This window comes from Episyrphus balteatus, chromosome 1, assembly GCF_945859705.1.
Source record: "Episyrphus balteatus chromosome 1, idEpiBalt1.1, whole genome shotgun sequence".
NCBI classification, from domain to species: Eukaryota; Metazoa; Arthropoda; class Insecta; order Diptera; family Syrphidae; genus Episyrphus; species Episyrphus balteatus.
In genome coordinates this window covers 55,035,078-55,051,671 of record NC_079134.1, presented here as the reverse complement: position 1 = coordinate 55,051,671, position 16,594 = coordinate 55,035,078, and the positions used below count along the sequence as shown (strand labels likewise).

At 32.6% G+C, this 16,594-nt stretch overlaps 1 protein-coding gene and 1 long non-coding RNA gene across 5 annotated transcripts in view; one reads left to right on the top strand and one right to left on the bottom strand.

Moving 5' to 3' along the window:
• LOC129920964 (zinc finger protein 184) overlaps positions 1-14,827 on the bottom strand; it is a 56,380-nt gene extending 41,553 nt beyond the window's left edge. For 3 of the 4 annotated variants that reach the window (XR_008773445.1, XM_056002548.1, XM_056002549.1), the window contains exon 1: positions 13,790-14,827. Coding sequence is in view for 3 of the 4 variants with exons in the window: in XM_056002548.1 (XP_055858523.1) it covers positions 13,790-13,960 (171 nt within the window). In the remaining variant the exon portion in view is untranslated. The remainder of the gene's footprint in view (positions 1-13,789) is intronic. The other variant, XM_056002550.1, reaches the window with a different exon arrangement.
• Positions 13,205-13,793, top strand: LOC129920966 (uncharacterized). The gene is made up of 2 exons (XR_008773446.1): positions 13,205-13,510; positions 13,583-13,793. It is a non-coding gene; the product is annotated as an uncharacterized LOC129920966 (long non-coding RNA).
• Positions 14,828-16,594: the final 1,767 nt, after the last annotated feature.

Below are 16,594 nucleotides of genomic sequence, written 5' to 3'. Positions count from 1 at the left end.
GCCACCCTGTATGTATGTGTAACTCTTGATGAAAATCGAGATTGAGGTTTTTGAATCTCGATTCCAGTTTTTTGAATCTGAAGTGGTAGATAGAACATGAAATGTGAGATTTTTCCGCTTTCTCCCTTCCTCACTTCCTCTTTTAGCTGTCAGATTCATAAATCTGACACAAATCTAACAAATATAAAACGACGTCAGATTCACAAATCTAATCTTAATCAGGCAGATGGAAACCTACATCAGATTCACAAATACACTCCAAAACTTGCAAAAAGAAGATAATCATGCCTATTACCGAAGACGCAGTGATTCACACCCGGGAATCTACTCGATCCGCAACCGAATCAAATTTCAATCCGTGATAAACTGAATTATCGAACCCCGAAACCACCCTAAACTGCTTACCGACATATCGATGGCCCCATGCAATAGTATAGGTACTAAGTACAAAGGAGAGCGGTTCAAATTTTTTTGAGTGTATTTTGGGCATAACTTTTTTATCTTATATATATAATTCTCCTGTGCGTTTGTTTGTGAGCCTACTCCTTCTAAACGACTGGACAGATTTTTCTGAAATTTGGTGGGTGTGATAAGGTCCATCAGAGACAGGTTTTGTTTCATAATTGGACCCGGTAGGTGGCGCTGTTGTCGAGTTGTAGGAAAATTGCATATTCTGAACGAACGACTGGACAGATTTTTGTGAAATTTTGTGTATGTGATAAAGTCCATCCGAGACAGGATTGTTTTATAATTGGACCCGGTAGGTGGCGCTGTTGTCGAGTTTTAGGATAATTTCATATTTTGAACGAACGACTGAACAGATTTTTGTGAAATTTTGTTTATGTGATAAGGTCCGTCCGAGACAGTTTTTTTTTATAATTGGACCCGGTAGGTGGCGCTGTTGTCGAATTTTAGGAAAATTGCATATTTTGAACGAAAGACTGGGCAGATTTTTATGAAATGTTGTGTATGTGATAAAGTCTATCCGAGACGGGTTTTGTTTCAAAATTGGACCCGGTAGGTGGCGCTGTTGTCGAGTTTTAGGATAATTTCATATTTTGAACGAACGACTGAACAGATTTTTGTGAAATTTTGTTTATGTGATAAGGTCCGTCCGAGACAGGTTTTTTTTATAATTGGACCCGGTAGGTGGCGCTGTTGTCGAGTTAGGAAAATTTTCATATTTTGACCAGACTGGGGGCCAATTTGGTTCTGTGAAAACGTGAATCGAAAAAAAAAACTTTTTCATTTTAGCTTTCAAACACTCTTTTCACTTTTTCGATTCATTTGAAACGAAAAACGATTCTCATCCTATGATATCACAAATAATTTAGTGAAAAAAATATATATTTATATGAATATTTTTGATGTTTGTTTTCATTTTTTCACAGAACGAGAGTAAAATGAATGAACAAGTGAAAAGCTTTTCGTTTCACTTATTCACAGAACCAGAATTGGCCCCCTGGAGAGATTTTTCTGAAATTTGGTGGATGTGATAAGGTCCATCCGAGGCAGGTTTTGTTTCATAATTGGACCCGGTAGGTGGCGCTGATGTCGAGTTATAGAAAAATTTCATATTTTGAACGAACGACTGAACAGATTTTTTGTGAAATTTTGTTTATGTGATAAGGTCCGCCCGAGACAGGTTTTTTTTTATAATTGGACCCGGTAGGTGGCGCTGTTGTCGAGTTTTAGAAAAATTGCATATTTTGACCAGACTGGAGAGATTTTTGTGAAATTTTGTGTGTGTGGTATGGACCCAGTAGGTGTCGCTGTTGTCAAGTTATAGTTAAATTCCATATTTGAAGTCCGAATGACAGTAGATATAGATTTTTATGAAATTTTGTGTGTGTGTGTGTGTGTGTGTGTGTGTGTGTGTGTGTGATAAGGTTCGTTCGAGACAGGTTTTGTTTTATAGTTGGACCTGGTATGTTGTCAAGTTATAAGCAAATTCAATATTTGGGGTTCAAAATCGCTCATATTCAAGGGTAATAAAAACAAACATGAATTAACTCTTTAAAATGTTAGTCCCGCAAAGAAAATTGTTTACCATCAGTATATCTCAATTAAATTTATGACTGCATCTTAAAATTTGTTTAAATTGTTTCAACTACCATTAATACAATTTCCGCATAAAAATCAAATGATTTATTTTTTTTTAAAGAAATATTTCGACGTATGTATGAATAGAATTAAGACGAAATCTTTTCATTTTTAATCGTTTTTTTTTAAGATTTTATCCTATTGCTATTGTTTCGGTTACTGGCTCCAACATTACTCACACGGTAACGGTTTAGAAAACAAATACAAACTTCAATGAAACCAAAATATGTAAGAGAGAGAATACTATTTTTAAAGTGGATTAAAAATGAGCGTTGAAAGTGGATGCTACATTCCGCAAATAAAAATTTTGGAAGTTAAAACGAAAGTCAACAAAACAAAAACAATGGTTGTTTGTATAGTCGGTTTACGGACGATAATTTTACGTGATAACGTCATAAGAAAACAGGTTGTTTAAACAAAAAAAAAGTAAAAAGATCGTTCTTGGTGTTGGAATTCCAGGCCTCTGGTGCAAAACACAAATCATTAACAGTTTCACAAAAGAAAGGGAGAATGAGTCATATTTTTCTATAATGGCAGGCGGGATTCATCGATTTAGGCACTTTTTGCAAAAAAAAAAATAAGAAGTGAAACCAGAGCCAGTTTTTGTATATTTGTGAATTATATAACCTTTATTGGTTGAATAAATTCCGATAAAAATTTGTAATAGCTGTCAAACAAATGATTTGCTTTGTTTAATATTTTAAACAGTTTTACATATGTATGTACCTATGTGTAATGCGAAAAGGTTAACACATTACAAAATCAAAAATTGGAAATAAAACTTGGAAAAGGGGGAACGAAGTCCGCCGGGTCAGCTAGTTACTTAATAGATTGCTGAGCTGAAAACATCAATCAGTTTACTATTTTTATCCCTATTTTTGCAATAAAGCGTCGAATCTGTATTGATCCGTCTTCTAGGATAAATTGGAGTTGGTATACTTATTAGCTTTTATTTCTGATTTGAATTGATTCTATGTCATGTTAGTATTATACAGTACGGAAAATATATACTTGAAATCTATTTTTAGTGAACTAAGTATGAAAGTGATTGTAACTTATTAGGAGCACAGGGACCAAAGTTTTACCTAGAATTGTTTAGCTTGATTTTTTTTTTCATTTTCAATATGTTATTTAAGAAAAAATAAATTTATTTGGGCAACAAGGGTTTTGTTTTATTAACGGCCCATTTCTTCACATAAGTCCTAAGTCAGCTTAGTACCCGGTCTAGCTAGAATAGGTCCTAGCACTAGTACTCGGTCCTAAGGAAAAGTTAGGACCTGAGCATTTCTTCACATTTATAGGACCTGATCTAAGTTCACAACGCAGTCCTAAGAATTAATACGTATAAAACTGGTCTAACTGTCATTTTGACAATATTTTGATGTTTGAAATTATTTTATTTTGATATTTCAATAAATAAAACAAAACAAATAGACATAAAACGTTAAATTAATGATATCACCATTGAGAAAATTTTAAAAAATTATAATAAAGCTTAAAAAGACCAAACAAGAAAATAAAATAAAGTTCAATGAAGAAGTGTGACAATCAAAAATGGAATGTTTTGATCTAATTAAAATTGGCAAAGCTAATAACCAGATCACCAACAATGACGAGGGATTTCAATAATCTGGACTAGCAACGGATGAACCACCAGTCGCCTATAGGAAGAACAATCATTATAAAGAAATAACATAGACAGTTTGCATATAGATGTGTAATTTTACATATTTCAATAAAAAATAACAGTCTTTTTAAGGCGCATTTCTTTTTTTGTTGTGTGTTATGTCTCTTATAAGTCATCGGTGAAAATCGCATTATTTTAACATTACTTGTAGACGAGCTTGCACATAGCCTCCAAAACTGTTTGTTAATGGAACAAACATATTATTTTGTGTTCGAAACTAGAAAATTGATGTCGTACATCAATCTGTGATACTGTGGTTCAAAAGTTGTTGCATCCTAAAAATGGAATCGAAAGATCATACAAATCCCCTCTATTTTGACTTGGTTTTCACTTTTAAAAAGTTCGATATACATTTTTGTTACTTTTTCATCCAGAAGTGTTCTTTTGTTCATTCTTCACGTTCTGGCATTGCATTTCTCATTTCAGGTGTTGTTGGTAAATTTAAAAAATCATTTATTTCATCAAAATCAACAAAAAAGCACGAAACAACACCCAAGAAATTAAAAAATTAAATGAAATTCATTGCTTTGATTCAAGTACTAAGCGCTAGACTACCGATTTTGAGGTTCTAACAAAAACCGAGTCCTAACTAATACTCGGTACCAATTTGACAGTACTAGGGCTTAGGACTTTGGTGAAGAAATCATTTGGTACCGATTTGAGTCCTAACGATTGGTATAATAACCAGGTCCTAGCTGATTTTGAGGAGCTAGCTAGTACCGAGTCCTAACTAGTACTCGGTCCTAAATTGACAGTTCAAAGGCTTAGTACCTGTGTGAAGAAATGAGTTGATACCGATTTGAGTACTAACTTTAGGACTAGGACCGGTACTAGTGCTAGGAATCTGTGAAGAAATCGGCCGTAAGATTGGTCAACTTTTCGAAAGGTTTTTGGGGTGAGGAACTCGAATCTGAAATCAGATTTTTTCTATCAGCTTGTGTTTTTGAGATATTTTCGTATTTTCAAGTATTTTTCTTGCCCTATATGCCATAATTAATTATATTTAAAAAAAAAACTTTATTATTCAGTTAGGTCATGGACAAGAATGTGCAAAATTCTCCCAGACATAACATAGTAACGGTACTTAGATTATAGTGTAAGACAAAAAAAAACAGTATGAAGGATACTAACATTTGGTTAGGTGACATCTTCGATCTTTTTTGCACACACAAAAGAATACTACTTTGCACTTAAGTGCTTTTGACTTTAAAAAAATCAAAGGCAAAACAATACTATGTCAACCTAGTATACTAAATACAAATAAAAATTTCCTGGGTAAAAATACTAAGAACAGTAAGAATGATTGGAAGAAGTTTTAAAAAAGGGTTGTATACTAAGTCTTCAAGGTTTTTTGTCGAATTTGCATAAAAAAAATATGAAAAATAGAAGTCAATGCGATTTTCATGACATAAATAACTCAAAACCGTACTAACATGACTCAGTATATTTTTGCAAAACACAATCTAGAAATGCTAACAGAATCTGGTGAAGAAAATGGTATTTCCAACTACAAGTCCTGGAGATTCAAACTGAATCTTACAGTTGTGTTCATAATAATAGCAGTGCTCCCCAAATAAAACAAAAAGGCTAATATTTTCAACGTTGTAATATTTTTCACAAAACTTCAAATAGCAAATTAAAGTATTTTATTAATATTACCAGAAAAAATTAAGATTGATTTTTTACCGTTGCTTTTGTCGCGGATACATCCATTTTAAAAATTTGTGGTTGTTCACAAAAATAGCAGTGTATAGCATTTTACTGCATCTATAAGGCTAAAAGTAAGAAAACTATTAAAAGTTGTATGAAAGTGTATTAATTACACTGTGCAAGTTTTTTGAAAAAAATTTTTGAGACAGGCGCGCGATTAACTGTTTCGCCCTATTTCGGACCCGAGAAATCCATTGGCATCATTAGTTTTTCGATTTATCGGTACGACTTCGAACAAATTTTTTTTTGAAAGTTTTTTTTCAATTATTTTGAGATTTTTCCACTGTTTTTAGTCATTTTTCAATCAAAAACATTGTTTATATTGCTAATAATTCTGCTCAAACGTTATTTGCTACATTGTAAACAATTTTGAACAATTTATTTGAAAGTTTAGTGATTTTTTTTTTAATTTAAAAAAAAAAAAAAAACGAAATTTTTTACATTGTTATCGTTTTTTCGCTGTTTTTGTTCTCTTTTGCACAAATACATAGCATGTTTTCCATTTTTCGCTGTTTTTGTTCTCTTTTGCACAAATACATAGCATGTTTTCCATTAAAAATTAATTTAACTGTTAATTTAGTGTTGGTTAAACACTAACGGCCAATTTCTTCACATGAGTACTAAGCCAGCTTAGTACCTGGTCTAGCTAGATCAGGTCCTAGCACTAGTACTCGGACCTAAGGACAAGTTAGGACCTGAGCATTTCTTCACATTTATAGGACCAGATCTAAGTTCACATCGCGGTCCTAAGAATTAATTCGTATAAAACTGGTCTAACTGTCATTTTGACAATATTTTCATGTTTGAAATCATTTTATTTTGATATTTCAACAAATAAAACAAAACAAATAGACATAAAACGTTAAATTAATGATATCACCGTTGATAAAATATTTAAAAAAAATTATAATAAAGCTTAAAAAGACATAACAAGAAAAGAAAATAAAGTTCAATCAAGAAGTGTGATAATCAAAAATGGAATGTTTTGATCTAATTAAAATTGGCAAAGCTAATAACCAGACCACCAAAAATGACGAGGGATTTCAATAATCTGGACTAGCAACGGATGAACCACCAGTCGCCTATAGGAAGAACAATCATTATAAAGAAATAACATAGACAGTTTGCATATAGATGTGTAATTTTACATATTTCAATAAAAAATAACAGTCTTTTTAAGGCGCATTTCTTTTTTTGTTGTGTGTTATGTCTCTTATAAGTCATCGGTGAAAATCGCATTATTTTAACATTACTTGTAGACGAGCTTGCACATAGCCTCCAAAACTGTTTGTTAATGGAACAAACATATTATTTTGTGTTCGAAACTAGAAAATTGATGTCGTACATCAATCTGTGATACTGTGGTTCAAAAGTTGTTGCATCCTAAAAATGGAATCGAAAGATCATACAAATCCCCTCTATTTTGACTTGGTTTTCACTTTTAAAAAGTTCGATATACATTTTTGTTACTTTTTCATCCAGAAGTGTTCTTTTGTTCATTCTTCACGTTCTGGCATTGCATTTCTCATTTCAGGTGTTGTTGGTAAATTTAAAAAATCATTTATTTCATCAAAATCAACAAAAAAGCACGAAACAACACCCAAGAAATTAAAAAATTAAATGAAATTCATTGCTTTGATTCAAGTACTAAGCGCTAGACTACCGATTTTGAGGTTCTAACAAAAACCGAGTCCTAACTAATACTCGGTACCAATTTGACAGTACTAGGGCTTAGGACTTTGGTGAAGAAATCATTTGGTACCGATTTGAGTCCTAACGATTGGTATAATAACCAGGTCCTAGCTGATTTTGAGGAGCTAGCTAGTACCGAGTCCTAACTAGTACTCGGTCCTAAATTGACAGTTCTAAGCCTTAGTACCTGAGTGAAGAAATGAGTTGATACCGATTTGAGTACTAATTTTAGGACTAGGACCGGTACTAGTGCTAGGACTCTGTGAAGAAATCGGCCGTAAAAAATTTCGATTTTTTTTAATTTTTTTTCAAATAAAATCACTAAACTTTAAAATAAATTGTTCAAAATTGTTTACAATGTCTTTCTACTGGTAGCAAATAACGTTTGAGCAGAATTATTAGCAATATAAACAATGTTTTTGATTGAAAAATGACTAAAAACAGTGGAAAATTCTCAAAATAATTGAAAAAACTTTCAAAAAAAATTTTGTTCGAAGTCGTACCGATAAATCGAAAAACTAATGATGCCAATGGATTTCTCGGGTCCGAAATATGGCGAAACAGTTATTCGCGCGCCTGTCAAGAATTTCGACTTGCACAGTGTTATTAAAGATTACTATTAATACTTTGTGGAGTAACCATTATTTTAATTACTGGAATGCATCTTCGGGGCATAGAGTCCATTTAAATTTGACACTTCTCGACTGGTATTGAAATCCACGAATCTCGCACTACCTGCCACAAATCTTTCTAATTTTTTGGTTTCACTTCATGGACCTCATCTTTTACATTCCCCCATAAGTTTTCAAAGGGGTTAGGGTCGGGGGATTGTGCGGGCAACTTCCTAGCGCATACATTTTTCTTCTGAAATAATCATTTTGCCGCTTTCGAAGTACGCTTTGGGCCATTATCTTGTCGTATACCCAAACCAAAGGCATTTCCTCTTTAGCATAGGGTAACATAACCTCCTCGAGAATTTTTACGTACTCCAGAATACCCTTGATGGGCCCTGATGGGATTAATAGGCCCAACACCGTTGTATGAAAAGCATCAGTTTCGCTCTAACATGCTTCACCGTTTTCACGGTGTATAGTGGATCGTTTGATGCATTTTTTGGTCTTCTCACATACTCCCGACGACTTTTGGATCCCAATATTCTGCATCACAAATGATTGAAAGACTAGAGCAACTTTATAGTCAGAAAAGTCAGAAATCGACAGCAATGTAGTTCTTTAGTTCTTTAGCTACAAGTTTGACGAGACAAAGACAATCGCAGAAAATTGTCTACAAATTGATTTCCATGCTGCTTGGGAATCGGTTGCAGATGCACAAAAGACACTGCAGAAGTAAGAAGAAGAAGTCAGGCAAAACAGTCGAGAATCTGAAGCTCCCAGACAGATTCAAGAATGTAAATTCAAGAAAGAACAACTACCCAGTGAAGAAGCCAGAAAACAAGAGTCAAGATGCCGACCCAGGTGAATTTGAAAAGAAATGTTTCAAATGTGGTAAGTTTGGACATTTGAAGCGTGACTGCAGAAACAAACCATGTTTTGAATATTTGGAATATTGCAAAAGAAATTACAATTGCAATTACTTTCATAAGAAAGGTCATTTCGCAAGTGAATGTAGAAAAAAATCAAACAGTGAAGAGAAAAAGGTAAGATCTTTTATTACTCTTGCTTTATCATCAACTCTTCTCGACAATATTCGCAATAAACAAAATCAATGGATCCAAAACAGTGGTGCTACAAATCATTTGACGGGAAATCTTAATATTTTATCTAATGTCAACCCTTTAGATTGTCCTGTTCAAGTCCAAATTGTCGATTCAACTATACTAGAAAGCTTTTATTATGGTGATGTCTATTTAGAAGCTTATAATGGCAAAAATTGGAATCATGTTATATTACGAGACGTTTTATTTGTTCCTTATTTAAATTTTAATCTTTTTTCTGTGACAACCGTCCTTGACAAAGGTTATACTCAACAAGCAACAGCTGAAACATCTTTCATTATGGAGGATAATGAAGTTGTCATGGTAGCTTAAAGGTATGGTGGTCTTTTTGAAATGGTATTGAGACGAAGAAAAGAATAAAAATCTATCGGCTGTAAGCATTAAGCTATGGCATGAATGATTAGCGCATCAGAATATTTGTCACGTGAAAGAAATATTGAAGAAGAACAACATACCATTTATTGATGACTGGAATAGTAACGAAGGTTGTATTTTTGGAAAGCAACACAAAGTGTCTCATCCCAAAAATGACTTATTTGCAAAGAATCCACTAGACAAAATTCATGTTGATCTTTGTGAAATTAATGTACGATCTCTTGGAGGTGCAAAGTATTCCTTACTATTCAAAGATGACTTTAGTAGATTTGGAACGGTTTATTTTTTGAAACAGAAGTCAGACGCAGTAGAAAAGCTTAGCAATTTTTTGAATCTAATAGAAAATCAGTTTGGAAGAAAAGTTAAGGTCATTATGTCAGATAATGGAACTGAAATCAAAAATATAAGAAGTAAGAAAATATTTGAAGAGTTGGGCATTTTTCATGAAAGGTCTGTAACTTACACTCCACAACAAAATGGAAGAATAGAAAGATAAATGCGGACCATGGTTGAAGCAACAAGAGCAGAAATTTAAGCAAGAGAACTTGAAACATCTTTATGGGCAGAAGCAATCAACTATGCAGTCTTTACAATAAATCAAACAGGTAAAAGTAATGAACCTGGTAAGACACCTGCAGAATTATGGTAAATCTCAAGTCGTTAAAACCATTCGGATGTCAATGTTATATAGTAACACAAAATAATCATCATCAGAAACTCGACAAGAAAAGCAAGAAAGGTATTTTTGTTGGTTATGACATTGAAGAGCACGCTTACAGAATCTATCTACCACTTGAAGGACATGTAGAAGTGTCATGTAAAGTGATCTTTTATGAAGATAATATGAAACCTTGTTATAATTTTAGTGACAAAAATGAAGACAACGTAAAATTCATTCTGTTACAAACTGTTCTTGAATAAACATTTAATTGTTATAGAACTAATTGTATTTAATTAATTAGCTGGACTTCCAATACTATATTTAAAAGTTTTTTTTTTTTTTAACTAATCTCATTTATAAAATGGGTACTCTTGGCTTTAGCCATGATGGTATGCGGAAACTCTATTATTAGGCGTGTTTTTTCTGTAGCTACCGAGTAGCTACTCATTTTTCATTTTATTCGCAAAACAATAATATTATTGTTTTTCGAATAAAATAAAAAAAATGAGTAGCTACTCATTTTTCATTTTATTCGCAAAACAATAATATTATTGTTTTTCGAATAAAATAAAAAAAATGAGTAGCTACTGAGTTGTAGAAAAAACACGTCTATTATTATTATACTCATGTGAGAAACTTGTACCACAAAATTATTTTACTCTTTTTCAAAATGATATTGAGCCCTCAGAGATTTTTTCTCTGTGGGACGCGCCTAGTCACTTGGGCTCTAGTAAAACAGGCTATTAATTACATAAAAAAATAACAAATTCACTCCTGGTGGAGCCGATTGCCGCAGACATATTTCAAGTTCAAAGTCGTTGATGTAGTTGATGTATGTAGCTCGTCGAGAAATAGGCCCCTGGCTGCGGAACGTCCCAATTCCATTCAAATTTGCCCATTCTTCTTTAAGAAGCTGGTAATGATATTCCATTCAAATAAATTACAATAAACTTAGATATTTGTTAACAGCCACTTTTTCACCAAAGAGAATCCACTAAACTGCTCACTTTCTCATTCAAATCCTATTCTGTCCATAAAACACCTCACATCAGAATGCCCAAAAATCAACAGCATCACAAATAATTTGTTCAAAACTAATTTATCCTCGTTATTAAAAGTTCCGTCGGAACAAAATATTAAAAATGTATTTAACTTATTAGAAATAACAGATCTTGTAAATAGCATAAAACATAAGCTCGTTTTTACCTTGACCAGGTGGTGATCGAATGTGAGAATGTAACTCCATGTTCATATTCTTCACTTCGATCACCCCCTGCAAATTTGTTTACACTAAATACGAGGGCAGTTTAAAAAGTTCTCGGCCTGACCAATAAAACGCAATAAATGTTAAAACATTTTTTAATCCCTTTTTATAAATTCTCTTCTTATGCCAATACACTTATTTCATCTGTATGTTGGTGTTTCTATTCCCTTTTTATATGCCGATTCCTTCAGCTCTTAAAAAAACCGCTCGGATTCAGCAATCACCTCCTCGTTGGTGAAGAATTTGCGTCCAGCCAAATTTTTTTTTTAAAGTTTGGATTTATGTTTACGTAAATGTACTTGGTACTGAACAATATAGATAATGGTAATGGGCCATATTCATAGTCATATATTAAAAGTTACTACCTAGTTTAGAAGCAGGTCTTTTCCAAAGAAAAATGATATAGAAGTGGGTCTAAATTGTCTATGAATAAGATAAACCTCAGTCTATCTTAGAAGAAGGTTTAATTTAGAACTACAGAGACTAAAAAGTGAAAAAATTAGAGCTTATAGAATAGCGGTTTTAAACAAAACAAGTGACAATTGGTTGAGGTAAAAGAATCTACGTAATAGATATAAAAATGAAATTCGAAGTGCAAAGAGTGACTACATCATTTCCAAAATATCTGCTAAGGAGGGTAATCAAATTTAAATGTGGAAAACTTTGAAAAATATTGTTTTGCAGAATAAAAATACAAACAACATTGATTTTGTACGTTTTGGTGATGAAATTGCAATTCAATCCAGTGAAATAGCGAACAAGTTTAATAATTACTTTGTTGATAGTATTCTTGAAATAAATGCCTCGATACCATATATTCCCTTTGTCCCACCTGATATAAATATAAATTCTGTTTTTACTTTCAGTTTTTGTAATGAAAGATCTCTTTACACTTTAATAAATAAGTTAAATAACAAGAAAGATATGTGTAGACTAAACAAAGATATGATTCTTCAGTCGATTGAAATTATCGGTCCGGTACTTATGAAAATAATAAATAATCCCTGTCGACTGGAACATTTCCTGAAAGTTGATTATCCCTGTTGAAAAAGTGAATAATACGAACAAGTGTGAAGAATTCAGACCAATAAATATGTTGCCATTGTGTGAAAAAATATTAGAAAAATTTGTTGCAGAACAGTTTCAAAATTATTTAGAATGTAATAATCTGTTGATACAGGAACAATCTGGATTTAGAACTGGACACTCATGTGAAACAGCGATTAATTGTGTTGTGTGGAACTGGAAGAGGAAGATTGACTGTGGACATTCGATAGTTGATGTGTTTCTTGATTTGAAAAGAGCGTTTGAAACGATTGATAGACAAATATTACTGAGCAAATTACGTTTATATGGTGTGTGTCATCGAAATGGTTTGAATCTTATCTTACCAATAGAAGTCAAAGGACTAGTGTGAATGGTGTGACATCGGATGCAAAAGTAAACAATTTGGGAGTGCCACAAGGTTCTGTTTTGGGAGTGTTCTTGTTTCTTCTGTTTATAAATGACTTTAAAAAATGTTTGAAATATTGCAGCATGAAACTTTTTGCGGATTATAGTCTGATTTATATTTGTGGTAAGCAGTTCAGCCTTATAGTTTGAGAAATTCTACCAACATCAGACCAGAGCGTTGTAGGTTAAGTAGTACCCAAAGTTCAATCTTCTATGATGGCATTAACTATTTTAATTACTTACCAAGTGGAGTGAAGAGTGAACATAATTTAAATACATTCCAAAAAAAATTTGTGTGAATTTATTAAAATTGATATAAACTAGTACAAATAATACACGTAAGATCATAAGTATATGAAATATTAACAATTAATAGTATATTTAAAAGTTTTTTAACTAATCTCGTTTTTAATAACCTCTTCTAGTGCTAGGGACTAATAGAGCCCAATCTTTTTTATAAGATGAGTACTCTGGGCTTTAGCCAGGATGGTATGCGGAAACTCTACAACTATGAATATGGCCCAATACATTTTATAATTTTTTCCACTTTAAAATCAAAGCAATTGTGATTTTTGACAATTTCGTTCGTGTGTAAAAAACCAAAAATGGTGATTTTTAAGAAAACCTGGGGTTTATCATCTTCATAGACAACGTAGACCCGTTGTTTCACATGGAAAAAAGCTGGAAGAGCAATAGATGTGCATGTTCTGAAGTTAATTGCTTAGGAAATAAAAAAATCCATTGAGAAAAAAATCATGATTTCATGATTTGAGTTCAGAATGGCAGCACTGGCTCCAGCTATAAGCCCTGGTAGCTATCGCTGTATTACCTGTATTATTATCTGTACATTTATGTGCTTTTAGTAAATGATAATAATAATATTTTCCTATTTATTTTAAGAAGATTCTGAAAAAATTGGGATCTTGTGCGGAAGACATACACAACTACTTTCTAGTGCATTGATGTTTGAAAATGAGATGTCAGGATGTGATGTGCTCAGCCAAGAAAAGAGAAAACTTCATGATTGACTTTTGAAACTGTGGATTTTTTTGGTAATGCATTTTATAAAATTCTGTAAATGGATCATGAAATAAAAACAACAACACTCACTTCATTCAATTGTTGCGGATGTCGTTGATGTGCAAGTTGTTGCTGTTGTTGATGTTGATGATGTTGCTGCTGCTGTTGTTGCTGAGCTTGCTGCGGCGAATGCCGACTTTGTTGCGAGTCATTCGGATTAGATGATGACTCGCCAGGAGCTGATGCATGATCAGAATTCATTTTGTTTAATTATAAATTACCTCTCCCGTTTTGTTTTATTTTTTTTTTTTTGAAACGCAAAATCAAAAAATTCCCCGATGAACGTATCTTTGCACTTGCTTGCAATTATTTACTAGTTTTATTGACAAATTTTTAATTTAACTTTAACTTTATTTTTTTATCCCTGAGGAAAATTCTACTCCTACGCAAACATATTTTTTTCCCATATCAAATAAAAAAAAATGTAAATAAAATAGAAATATTTAATTTCTCCCCTCACGAACGGGACGCCGCCATTTATAAATGCGACAGCAATGATGGTGGAGAGCACGGCGACGGCGAATGACGCATGCTCACAAAGGTCAATTTCATTTCCAACGGGGTACACCAGAAAATATATTTATTTTTGTCATTTTTCACATTTTATCAGAAAATCCTTTTTTAAGTTTATATAGTAGCATATAAAAAGAGTTATATAATTTCACTTTTTAATGTATCAATTGAGAGTTTATCAAAGGCGGTAAATTAATTAAACTTCCACAAAAATGATTAAATTTGGAAAAAACATCACGGTAATGGTGGCGGAATACACCTCCTTCCTCGTCGTCGCCTGCTTGTTCTTCTTTTTTCGTCGTAATATGATGGAGTAGTAGACTCGTTATTGAGAATATCATCACTTTACAATTTGTTAAATATCTTTATTATTTAGCAATTCACTTATATTTTTGTATGATATTTATTTAGAACTGAATGTAAATTTATGGTATAACATAATAAAAAGTTTCAAAATAAGATTTTCTTATAGGAAAATTAAAAATTTTCCGACGAGAAAACTTTCGAAGTGCAAAAAACGCAAACAAAATGGGCATCACCAATACGTGCGCACTGAAAGAGGGTAACAACTAATGGAACGAGTGTACATTGTTCATTTTGGTTCATTGGGTTCCATAAATTGGGCTTTATAGCTAGACGTCAAATTTCATGTTGCATGAATTCTTCTTTCCTTTCAAGCAAACGAGTCCGACCTCGGTCCGAATCGGCTCTGAAGTGAGTCCGAGTTCGACAACGAAACGGGCTCCACGGTGGCTCAAGTATGGAAATTATAATCACCGCGGAGTCGATTGCATATGCATTGGTGCGGTGAAATACCGAGAAAACGGAGCCGAAGTCGTACCCGAGTCGGAGCACCGTACCAGAAAAAGGAACAAAAAAAGAAATGACGTTTCGCATTTGCGACCAAAAAAAGAACAAGATTTATTTTTTTTTTCACTGATACATGTATATGAATATACAAATATTCATCATGAGCTGTGTTTTTTTGTTTATCTATATAGATTTTGTGCAAAATAAACGACATCGGAATTTTTGAAATCCGTCCAAATGTTTGGCACCACTGTACATACACTTTGGCTGTCTGTCAAAAAAGTGCTCTGCTAATGTTTTTTTTTTAACTCCGTAGTGGTATGGCCATTACATCTGGATTTTTCAAAAATCTACACAGTTTTTGTTGTTTTTAAAGCCTAGTAAGCTGCTGAATCGAAAAGAAATTTTTCATACAAAATTTCGTTAACGAATACTTGAACGAAAAATTTCGTTTTGCTTTTCGTTTTTCAGTACGTAGCTCTAGCGAAAAATTGGAGAGTTTTCACTCATTTGTCACTTACATTTTACTGTCCTGTGCATTTTTATTGACTCCAAGAGCAGTGTTGACGGTTGTTTTACTTTTAATTCATTTATTTCTTGCTTCAAAAATTATTTCTGTTGATTTTTCTTGATTTTAAATTAATTTTGAATTTTTTTATTTTGACTTTGACAGAATACTAGTTAGCATTTTCTTTGTCGACTTTGGAGACTTGAACATTTTTCATTTCGCATCAGCAGCGTACTAGGCTTTAAGCCTAGTACGCAGCTGAAGCGAAACGAAAAGTTTTGAAGTCTCCAACTATTAACAGCGGACATGTTAACGAAAAAGTACCATCGGGTATTATAGCAAAGTAAAAATAAAAAGTAAAAAAAAAAATAAAAATACAAATGAAAAAATTCAAGAAAAAACATCAGAAAATAAGCTTTAGACCAAAATAAAACAAAATTAATTTCTTTCAAGATTTCGCTAACGAAATTTTGTATGGAAATTTTCGTTTCGCTTCAGCTGCTTACTAGGCTTTAACACGTAATTTGTTTTGATTTCCAATATCTCGATGTCGTTTTTTTTTGCACAAAATTTATATAGATAAACAAAAAAACACAACTATTATTTTATTTATAATTTAGTACTACAAACACAATGCAAAGCAAACGTCAAATCACTCCACTTGTCAAATTCATCATGAACAAATTCCAAAATAAGCAAAATAGGAGTGATTCATTTTCATAACTTTGGAGAACGACAAGACTAAAGGCTTAACTACAAACACCACTTTTTGAAAAAGTACAAAAGTGAAAATATTTTTTTTCTGGCAAGCGCAATTTTTGTGTGAAAAACAGTATACAAATTGTTTTTTAAACCAAAAAATAAGCTTTCTGCATCATTTGTTTTAATTTCCAGCCCGAAAAACTAAATTTTCACTTTTGTACTTTTTCACTTTTTGAGCCAATGTAGTTAAGCCTTAACCCTAAGAATAGGTGTGTTTTTTATTACCACCGGTCTTAACTGGA